This window comes from Fusarium falciforme, chromosome 9 (assembly GCF_026873545.1).
Source record: "Fusarium falciforme chromosome 9, complete sequence".
Lineage (NCBI taxonomy): Eukaryota > Fungi > Ascomycota > Sordariomycetes > Hypocreales > Nectriaceae > Fusarium > Fusarium falciforme.
Window position 1 is genome coordinate 3,338,544 of NC_070552.1, and position 11,487 is coordinate 3,350,030.

The following is an 11,487-nucleotide window of genomic DNA, read 5'->3' on the forward strand; positions in this document are numbered from 1 at the left end:
TGGGCCCCCCGCTCGCTTAAATCTGACATCCCGAGTTTGACAGGGATGATGCAGATGCTGTTCATGAGACTCAGACAATGATGAGGCCTCAATTCAGCGGAGGGAATGGAGAGCTGAGACATCGAACTCAATATAAAGGCCAGTCTGAGTTCTGGGCATTATGATAATGAAACAGAAAATACAAGCACCTCCTCCAATCGTGGGATAATCTTCCTGTGCGCATCATGGCATTTTTCAACTCGATTTCCGCCTCCGCGGCCTTGACCCTACTTTCATGCATTCCTCTTGCCACTTCGCAAAATACCCCAAATGAGCACCTCGTCCTGGCTGATTGCGGCATCGGCCAGGGCCCTGATGGCGGCTCAACCTCCCGCGAGGCGTTCTACTACAACAGCCACGTCTGGACGGGTAACGGTGACGAGACAAATAACCCAACCATGGTGGTCAACGTGCCGTGGTCCGGCCAATATCCCTGGACCCAGCAAGGAGGCATCGGTTTCACTATGCCCAACGGCGATGATTTTGCTGTCCTTATCAAGGCCGACGTGAAGGACCCCAATGATGCAGGAATCGCAGCTCACGCTTTCGAATCCGACAAGGATTTGACCTGTTATTCGTACCACAAGGATAAGGTCTACCAGCTGGCTGACGGCACGTGGTGCTCGAGCGCATATGTTTGCAACCACTTTGATAAGGCCTACGCCCTCCCGGGCGAGTCCCCACCCAAGCCCTCCCCTAAGCCGACAACCCCTGAGCCTCAGAAAACGGAGATCAGGGGCTCTACGAATGCTGATTGGGTTGAATTCTACAACCAGCCGGCCGCACGCATTATGGCGACAGCCCGAGATGCCTTCAACGAAGACAGCTATAATTGCGACACCACTAAGCGCTCAATCAGTGACAAGTGCACCATCAGGTGGGAGTGCTCCGGCGACCCGGCGACCGATGCCTTGGACAAGATGGCCTCTGTCTTTGAAGAACTATCGAAGTCCTCAAAGTTCACGAGCGAGCGAGAGGTAACTACCGAAGTCTGCCGATCCCCTGACACGCGCCCTGGCAGGGAAGGGTCATGCCGCCTGTATGAGACGAAAGTCGATAAGTACTTCAGGATGCCTAGCACCATCGAACTGGTTATGCGCAACCTTCCGAGGCCCGGATCCGGTGATAACTCCAACGAGCATGGGAGGATGAAGTATACGATTGAATGCGAGGCTTCGGTGTGGGAGTGCACTCTGTGCAAGGGCATTGGCAAGGCCCTGTCCATCCCTGTACCTTCTGTCGGGTTTGCGGTCTGGCTGGGTTGTACCGCCTGTTAGAATGTATATTAGCTGGTGCTGTTAGAGTGCCTCCCTATGTTTCTTTCGTACCGTCTCGATATGTCTTATACCATGAAAGACATACTGTAGCAATTCTTGTATTAAGATGCTTTTCAATTAACCAGCTGTTTCTATATTGCACTCAACTGATAATTATAACGGTTATATAGTTCCTGACGAATAAACTAGTTATCCTAGGTTTATATCAGTAGAGAGGTGTTGCGTCGCTTTGTTTGATCCCGCGAAACAACAGGCTCACAGGCACCAGCCCTTTCGGCGGGGGATCACCAAGGGACCCTTTGTCTTTCGCCACGGCTACTAACATACTTAACCCTAGCAAGCTTCAATTGTAGTACAGCCATGAGGTTTTCATAACCTAGGGCTTGTCCTCATGGCAGCCGACCGGTTCCGCTGGCCATGCCGAGACAGTACATATGTAAGTCTCAGAACAGCAACTAACAATATAATAGACAACCACAGAGTTTGCATCTCGATATGGTCTGCAAACCAATTCGGCGGATACCCGTCCAGACCATGCCACGATCGCCCTGCCCTGTGTTGAATGACTGATCTTCCATATTGCTCCTGCATCACACTCAAATAGTGATCCGCTGGGCTGCGCATGCATACATACTGTAAAAACGCGAAAGTGACCACCATTGGCCCTGTGGACCAGAAGACTCGAAGATACGGTAGAAGAATCCGGCTCGACGCCGAACCACTGCGCCGCTTCGCCTCCTCAAGAGTCCATTGGATAGAAGCCGATCCTCTCTCCGCCATGAAGAAATGTCCGCTAACCCCAAGGGTTCCCGCGGTAGGAGCAAAGATAGCTTGCAGGTTAAGTTGGCGTATGCAATCTATCCTCTCAGTTGACATCGGATGGACATCCAAGTCCGCGTACATGCCCCCTTCCGCGCGGACTACCACAAGTCTAGCCAAGTCTGCTCTCTGTATATTAAAAGTGTAACCCTCGTATATCGGGAGCAGCCAAGGGTATTTAGACTTGATAAGCCTGACGATGCCGTCCTCGGCCCATAGCTTAATAGTATAGTTCATGGCTTCAAACGAAGTCTTCCAAGACTTGTGTGGCGTCTCTGTAGAGTAGGTATGAATATCGGCCGTTTTCCATATTTGATGGACAAGTTTGGGAATGCTGGAGGCAATTTGTGTCTAAGTATCGCGTGCGGGATCGGGCAGGGGACAGGCCTTGATCAAGTTGATGGACTCTGACAAGGTGCTCTGACCCGACGAAGAAGGCGCTGTTGAAAGGCACCCAGTCGCGCGCTTGGACGTCGTTTATTGAGGCCGTCACCGCAGCTGGTAGAACTTTCAAACCAGGGATCATTTTCAAAGGCAAGGAGCTGCAGAAGCAGTGGTTCCTTGAGGAGTTTGAGGCGATAGCGGACTGGCACTACATCACATCGCCGAACGGCTGGCCCGACAACCATATAGCTCTTGAGTGGCTGAAAGATGTTTATTTACCCCAGACAGAGCCTCTAGATGCCTCGGATGCGAGACTTATCATCCTTGACGGTCATGGGAGCCATGCGCAGGTGAGTCTTTCACATTGAAACATGGGGGCTAGGGATGACAGTGAGTTCAGAGAACAAAAGTTATGCAAAACAGAGCGAAGGTAATATGCCCAATAGAATAAGAAAAATATAACCAAATGAACCTGGTCCCATATTTTTCCCTATGCTATAGAATAAGTTATTAGGGGTTTAGAATATTTGATGGACTGAAGCTTGATATTTTGGTTGCTGACATGAGGAAAGTTTTAGCTCAGAAAAGATCAAGAAGGGAATAGCTGAGGTAGCATCCTTCCCTCCACTTCCGTATTCCATATCCTATCACGTTGAGGAAAGTAACCGCCGAGACTAGCCCTCATTCTCTTGGTGGCTGTGTTCTACACCGCCATGGCCCCTGAAAGCCACATTGAGCAGATCAGTTCGATTTCTCCAGTAATCGCGGACGCGCTGTTGCGATCAGAGCCTTACTTGCGAGAATTGTCCACAATGCCAAGTACCATCAGGCTGCAACGACGGAATGACGTCCCCTGCCAAACTCGAATGCCACAGAGGGTCATTTGGTCAACGATCAACGCTCGGGCCTCCTTCGAACGTCCTGGCTGCAATTGATGAGATGCCCCTGCAAACTTACAGCTAGCCACCTCAGCTCGATAAACTCAATGTGCAATACGGCTGGCAAAGTGCGTGACTGCTTTGGCGTTGCTGCAGGTTTGTGTTTCAGGCAGCAATGGTTCAATGACAATTGGGCAATATGAGTTGAAAAATGCCGCATCTTGCCGGTTTTATTCACCTTGGCTCCCCCCCGGGGTACACGAAGCAATGTATCGGTATTCATAGTCAGTGGGGTGAGACAGGAAGCTCGGTGACAGCCAACACCTGCAATGCAGCAGGAGTTTTTTTCGTTTTTTAAGGCGGATGGATAATACAGATCATCTGGTCGGGGCTCAACGATCTCCGCGGAGCAGGCCAGTCTGCCCAACGACAACTTGATGCTGACATGGTATACGGCCTAACGCGTCACCTCACAAGTGAGGAAACATACGACAGCCAATGATTGCTCATTCGGTCCCCTAGTTTCGAGTTGCTGCTTGCATTTACCAGTCTATCACAAGTGTCATGCACGCACGGTGGCCCTGTGCATCCGCTACTCCGTCAGCTACCCACCATTAAGCCCCTATGTACGGAATAGCGTGTGTTGAAATCTGCCTTGCTTACCCCATCGACGGGGCTGTTGTGGCTGCAGCCGGTTAACCAAGCCGTTTTTAAGCCTTTGACAGGGTTTGCATCAAATCAGAAAAACGGCAGTGGACCGACGTTGTTTTCTCTTTCCCCTGAGAGCTTTGGGAACTGGCCAATAGGCATTCGGGCGATGTTACGAATGCGGGAGTGATGATCTCAAACCAAGGACGTTTTTAGCCTTTGTATTTCCCGGAGAAATAGCAGGCACCTAGGTCCGGTTGAACCTGATCATCTAGCCGTAGGGTCATCATCTAGTAATATCTGTATATACTTGCTTTGACTTGCCCATAATACATGCTGCCTCTCCTTAGAATAGATCCGAGGATATATGTGAATTTGTCATGATTTCGTATTACAGGGATATCAAATAACGTCTCACGAGCTTGACTAGCTGAATGATGGAAATATAGTAACCAATAACCAGCGAAGCCTTAATTTTCCTTAACTTTGATTCCCTTGCACTGTAGTCAAGGGTAAGAGCGACAGATGTCATTGGCCCCTTAGGAGCACACCCTCCTCGCTTAGTTCCTCTTGGCGATTGAGGCTAGATAGCGAGCCGCGCTCTCTCACTCACGACCTGGTAGGATCTTGTGCTTGTCCCTTAGCGTGGCTGGAGAGGAGAATGAGGGAATCTCTTGTTTTATCTTGGACAAGCATGTTCGAGATTTGGCATCCCATAGAAACGGTGACGCTGTGGATTTAACCCAATCTGCATTAGTCAACAGGGTGTTTATTAAATAAGATCAAAGAACGCTCTACTACTTTTAGATAGGAAGATCTTTGTAAGTAATAAGAGCTTATAAACCCTCGGAATAATGTTTATAACCATTACTATCAACCCAGCAGCCTCCGCCTGCAGCCCACATAGCTCGAGATATCGCCATATGCCTCATCTGCTCCGGGTCAAAGGTATCATGAGCCTCCTCAGCCTTCGTCACTATGTCGTCCCGCGCGTCGTTCTGTTGCCTCTCGATCATGTACCTCTTCTCCCCCTCCTCCAGGTCAGCCATCAGCGTGAAGCATGTGACCGGAACAAACTGTGTCTCGAATGGGCAGTCTGTCTCCGGATCCATCAGCTTCGGCAGCGCACCCAGCAGGTGCTTCAGGCGGACGCATAAATCCCCTGGGTCTAGTAATGCTAGATGGGTGAAATACTGCTCTAGACCTAGTCGCGACAGCATCGGTAGTCCATTCGGGACCACTGGGATCGGTGGGTACATAAACGCATGAAGAATCTCATCCCGCATACGAATGCGACCGTTATGCGGCTCTATCGGAGGCGGTGGGGGAAACTCCCGCGTCGCCATGCGGTGATCAAGTGGAAACGACTGGAACCAGCTCATCAACCAGGCGTCCAGTTCATGCAGATCAGTGGGTGAAACGGAGTCGTTGGTCGATATTTTCAATGGAGGAAACTGCTCTGACGAGTAGCCAGCCGCAAACATGAACGCGCAGAATTCGCTTGGTTGGAGCACGCCGGCGGATGTAGCGTCGAAGTATACGAAGATTGCCGTGATAAGGCGGGAGAAGATGGGCGATGGGGTCTTTGTTTGGGTGATAAGCTGGCCCCAGTATGTTTCTGAAGCAAGTAGTTCTTCAGAGATGCAGGCGGTGGGAGCTGTTGAGGAGGTCCCAAGTGATGTCTCTTTGGGTGGATCTTCCCGATTCTTGGTCAAGTTGTTCCTTTCCTTCAATAGCATTGCGCGGTCATATATGTGTACTTCATAGTGGTGCTCCGCGCAATGTGTGCCCGAAACGGACTCTGTGACATGACAATCAGCACATGAATCGTAGTTAGAGCAAATACGACAATGCACGCGTGCCCGGCTAGGGGGAAGCGCTATGTTGCAAACCTGGCAGATGTAGGCCTTCTCAGACATTTTAGCCGCTTCTATGTTCAAAGGCTCACTTCCCTTCACCGTTCTGAAGGAGCATATGGCCTTTTCATATGCTACGGCTCACTCCTTCGTGCCGTACCATGCTCAGCGCCGTGGCGCCCCGAGCCTTGCCAGCTGGATAGAGAGTTACGGTTTAGTGTTCAAGTAGCTTACACGCTAGATTAAAAGCTAATAGAGGACCGTGCACTAAGAATTCGTCGAATGCTGTCACATTCAACCGGGGATTCTGACTGTGTATTGAAGCTCTTGATTTCTCGCAAATGATTGAGGGGAGTGGTTGGTTTTATCCTTGATAGGTTCGTCTTCTCCTGTTGCAGCGAGATTCCCCTGACTGGGCTTTGATGAGATCCTAACCTTCACTTGTCCTTTGAGTGATGGAGCCCGAGGGTCGGGACAGCCTGTCAGACGATGTGACATGCAAAAGCGGACCCGATTTCACGACCTGGAGTCAGCCCCTATGCGCACGGCCTGCATCGGCCTTCTCCTGCGATGACAGGCCAACCCGCGACAAATCGGAATCTAGGACGTGGGGCCGTGTTCCTTGGCTAGTGCTTTCCTTTGCGTCTGGTAAAAATGAGAGTCGCATTGCAACAGACACACCTATGCACGCCCCAAAGAGGACACGCAACCAATCCTGCAACCCGGCTGGCGAAGCTGAAAGCTCGCGTGGAGTCACTTTGTTGCTTTCTGGGGCGCGACTGAGCTCTTGAACTGTGGAGTGCAGCCGACCCCGGAACGCCACGGCCGCGTATCCGAGTCAAGGAAGGTTTGCTCCGCGGAGCTGAACGGCTGAAGCCAACTCCCAAAACCGATGCTGCGGAAGTTGCGCGTGAGCCCAATGCTGTCTCCTTCACCTCTACCTCCCTCAAGCATGCTAGACTTCTACCATTCTATTCTCAGCGCTTGGCTTTGAGCGCTCTGGATCTATCAAAGTCTAATAGTACCCGAAAGGCGGTCCAACAAAAGGTTTGAACAGGCTTACGCCTGCAACAGCTGCGAGGCTGCGATTCCTGCAGAGCGCGCCCGCGTGCATTGCCAGGTTTGCCAAGACTACAACTCATGCGCTGACTGCCATGTTGGGGAGCTTTCTGGAGGAAATCACTGCGCCGATTACGACTACGAAGTCTTTATGCACGGCCAGAGAGTTCTGGCGAAAGAGAACTGCTCTACTCGGACAAGGACGCAAGGCTCCTATATCAAGGTTTTTAGTGGGCTATACTATATCATTACGCTTCCAAATTATATCTTCCTGCACTTTTCTTTTTCTTTTTCTTACTCTTTAGTTTTACTTTCGTTATTTAAAGGGTTCTGACGTCCATAGAGTTTCACTACCCCCGCGATGCATGGGCCTCACCCGGTCCGCTAGTCCCTCTGGCTATTTTTCGGACCAATCATCTCATCCCCTGTCACTGAAAACCTCTTTCACTTGACTCCCGGCGCCATGTCATTTCCCACGCAAGTTACAGTGCTCCAGGTACAACCCAACCCAGACCGGGGTCTCCTCTTTCACTGAAAGCGGGAGGAACAATAGACATGTAGGTTGACAGTGGTTACAGGAGCGACGCAGTTCCATGTTTTGATGCCCCCTCTGTGATGAACAGAGGGGTTGCATATCACCTAACCCCCTGGGTAAGGTTCAAAGTCCTAGATGGGATCATTCAAAGATATAAGGCCCCAAAGGGCCTCTCATTGAGATTATGAAAAAACTCAACTCAGAATAACTACAATCACGATAACAATAACTACCTTTTGTCAAGTGTACTCAGCATCCCTGCGTGACACAACAACATTTGCTATCCTCTCACGAACTCACGTGATCACGTGATCACCCCTGAACCAAAAGAGGTCTGAGCTGTATGTCCTGGTTCTCCCTTTGGTCCATTCTCCCTTCACCTTCGCTTTCAGCTAGGGGCTCATCGTCCTGTAAAAACACCTTCCTAGCCTCCCGGAAAACGTACAAAAGCCCAGCACAGAAAATAAGTTGCATCCCAAGAAACCCAAATAAGATGCCCGGGTACATTCCACGAAGCCTCTTTTGAACAACCCCCCAGGTAACCGAGGCAGGATAGATGGCGCATTCGCCGCCGTTCTTGCACTGTCGGTAGCACCCGGCGCGATTGAGAATCCCGGTCTGGGTACTGAAGATGATAAATGCAAACAAGAGCACAGATATGGCATCCATCGTCCCCGTCACATACATTTTCATGGGGTTCGACGGATCGCCCATTCGATTTACAAGCAGCTGCGCCGCGTATTTCACCACGTAGATCGACACCATGATCAACTTGATCACCGTACGGCAGTTGAGCCCTTCGGGGGGGACCGCGGCTGACAGCAATATGGCACCAGCGGACCCGGTGGTGACGATGAGAAACGCCACAACGTCGAGAACTCGTCGCCAGAATGTGGAAGGGGCGTTGAGTTGTCGCGGGGGCGTTGCGTATTGTCGATCTGGCCTCCAGTTAGGAATTGCCCCGTTGCTGATCTGTTGGTCAGGATCCCTCTGAGCCCAGTTGGTTTGCATTCTGACTCTAACATCGTCTGCCACTCGACCAAGAAGGCTCTCTTCAAATTGCGCGAGGGACCGCCTAGCCGTGTGGGGTGACTGCTGCACGCTGATGATGGAGGCAAGGAGGACGTTGGGGACGATATGTACCATAGTCATAGATGAGGAGAGACTCCAGATGTCTATGTGCTGAGGCTTGGCCACATCGAAAGTTTCGGCGTCAATATAGACGTACTTGAGCATGACGGCCATAGAAAAGCCGAAGATGGCTACTCCCACTGCCCAGAAGTTGGAACCACGGTCCGCGGCAAGGGCTAGTGCTGCAGCTTTGAAGGTAGCCAGGGGGGCTGCTTCGCATCTGCGACGATTTAGTACCTAGACCATCTCCGCAGGAGAACAATGGAGTTTGGCCGGAGATGAATTACCTTATCAAATCTTCGATCTCTTTTGGATGGCCGTTTGAGGCGTATGACAGGTACACCAAAGCGATGAGTTTGGATCTCCTCTCAACCTCTTTCTCGACTTCGGCTTCCGCCCTCCCCCTTTCCTTTTTAACCATAGCCTTCGTCGTCTTTTTGAGGACAACCATGCAGGTCGCCAACGTAAAGAGATAACCGCTCATCGAGTCTATAGGGTCCCCAATGAGGTGCAGAACCGCAAAAACCTGTGTCTGCCAGCCAGGAATGATCTGGGGACGGGGAAGCTCGGAGATCAGCTGCAAAAGAGGCAGTTTGAAATCGATCAGCCGGCTGAAGATGATAGCCGCCGCATAGGGCGACCAGCGGCCGAGACTCCCAGCAAAGAAAGATTTCTCGCCTTGGAAGATTTCATTGGCAACGGCATCCCTTAATCCGATACCATCCACCAGATCGTGGGGACAGGTCTCGTTGAGGTTACCGAGCAGGTCGATGAGAGCGGCGGTGCTGAAGTGAGGCAGCGGAGTGTGGGTATAATTGCTGCAGGCCATTTTGGTGACTGGAGTGTGAGGCTTGAGCGAGTGGTCGAGAGTGATTCAGCACTCCAGCGAGGAAGAGAGTATTACTCGGCCTTGACTTGAGATCTCAGTGCAGGGAGATTTGGTCTGAGATTCATGACGGGTTCAAGTCAATGTGTCATTCTCGGCGCTGGCGATAAGGGCTCTCTTATGTCCCGTATGCTGTACCGAATCGCGAGTAAATAGAATTGAGGCATAGCAAAGATTTCAGCCCAAAGGCATAGCCCCCAACAAATCCAAAGGGGAAATCGCTGTCGCTTCAACAATGTGCGGTTGCCTACTGGTTAGATTTGTAATATCATAAACGGCATGGCTTGGACTATTGGTGATATATTGCAGCCGCTGTAAATTCGGCAAGCTAAGAAACTGACAAGGCTGAATCAGTCCATCTAGCGACAAGTATTGGCTGGAAATCAGTCACGAGGGCCAAAGCCAAGTTGCATTTTCGTTTCAGCTGGTGGGGGCTTGGTCATTTTTTCCGCACCTAACTCAGCCTTCATGCTGTGTTATCCCTTGACTTGTGTTAAACGGTCCCGCCTGGTCACGGCAGGGGTTTAGTGCTAATTAAATTGCGCCGTCCCAAAGATACCTAGTGGCCTTATATTTTAGCTTATAATAGCTTCTTGTATAACTATTATGCTTAGACTATTAATTACTATTTAATTATAAATATAAATATTAATGTATATCTTTTTTTAAAGCTTTAATTATTTTAAAACTCTTATTTTTAACATTATTAGCTAGTTAAGAAAAAAACTATTAGCTGCCATATAGTTTATAAGCGTAAAAAAAGTCTCTTATAGAAAAAAAACTATTAGTAGCTCAACCGATGGTTTTCATAGGTGATAGGGTTTCGCTGCCGAATCCGAGGTGGAGGTGGTGGCGATCTGCCTAGTGGTGGACTGCCATGTGTCCGCTTTTCTCCACGTTTTTTTAGAAGGCCATGGATGTCCTACCCCACCGATAGCTCACTCCACCCATCGCCGGAGAAGTGTTGACTTGGGTACGATTGTGCCTGACCAGGAATTCCAGATCTCGAGGCTCTGGAACGAAGACTATTCATTGTAAAGCAGAATGATCCGGACCAGGTCCTGATTAGACTTGTCATAGTGCCATTTGTCAATTGCATCGAAATCTCCAAATTCCGTGGTCCAAGTTCTGCAGAACGAATAGTTAGTCCAGAGCAATAAGCCAGCCACCTTTCCCGGTGGGGTAATAAGAACTCGCGACTTGTGCAGCAGTCGCACCAGAGGGGCCTCGCTTGCTTTCCACGCTCCTTGGCAATCACGGGTGATTATTTAATTGTCCAAGACTTCGATTCCCTGCAAGTGAATCAGCTGAGACAACCCCTTTACTCAATTTCCGCGATACCATGCGACTTGATTATCTCGAGAATCCCCCTGCAAACCTCGGTGCCGAAGATCAGCATGTGGTTGAGTTGATCAAAGAGGTTCGGGGCGAACTGGGACTTCTACCAGTTGATCGTACTCTATTACATGCTCCTGAGTTTGCACGCGGTAGGTGAAATGTGATTCTCCGCGGTTAGTAATAGTGGCTCATTGACAAAGGCTGGCATTTTATGTTCCGGGCCATTCGACGGAAGAGCAGTCTACCGGACGACATTCGAGAAATCGCCATATGCCGGACGGGTTTGATAAACAAAGCCTGGTACGAATGGAATATTCATAGTCAAATTCTTCTTCAGACTGAAAATTTCTGCCACGAGAAATTATCCATTATCAAGCAAACACACCCAACTTCTCAAGGTCCGCTAGACGATCGACAGTGGGCAACTTTACGCTATGCAGATGCTATGACCCGAGACCTACCGTATGCACTCATCAGCGCTGAAAGTAGCTCACGTGAATTCTAAGCGGAATTAACGCTCTAACAAAAGCCGAAAGCCGACGGCTGAAAACTTTCGATGCTAATGACTTCGGTGCCGGTGGGGTTTCATCTACAAAGGCCGCCCGCCCGTACGACAGATGGGGTAGGTGTATTCGGA

At 50.2% G+C, this 11,487-nt stretch overlaps 2 protein-coding genes across 2 annotated transcripts; one reads left to right on the plus strand and one right to left on the minus strand.

The window, feature by feature from the left end:
* Positions 1 to 224: 224 nt before the first annotated feature.
* NCS54_01194200 (Hypothetical protein) lies at positions 225 to 1,316 on the plus strand (the record flags this gene model as incomplete). Its single annotated transcript, XM_053157197.1, has 1 exon — positions 225 to 1,316. One exon carries the CDS (start codon positions 225 to 227, stop codon positions 1,314 to 1,316), a length of 1,092 nt encoding a protein of 363 aa, XP_053013172.1.
* Positions 1,317 to 4,881: 3,565 nt separating this feature from the next.
* Positions 4,882 to 9,455, minus strand: NCS54_01194300 (Hypothetical protein; the record flags this gene model as incomplete). The annotated part of the gene is made up of 3 exons (XM_053157198.1): positions 4,882 to 5,767; positions 8,181 to 8,846; positions 8,914 to 9,455. The coding sequence occupies 3 exons, from the start codon at positions 9,453 to 9,455 to the stop codon at positions 4,882 to 4,884; spliced, it is 2,094 nt and encodes a 697-aa protein (XP_053013173.1).
* Positions 9,456 to 11,487: the final 2,032 nt, after the last annotated feature.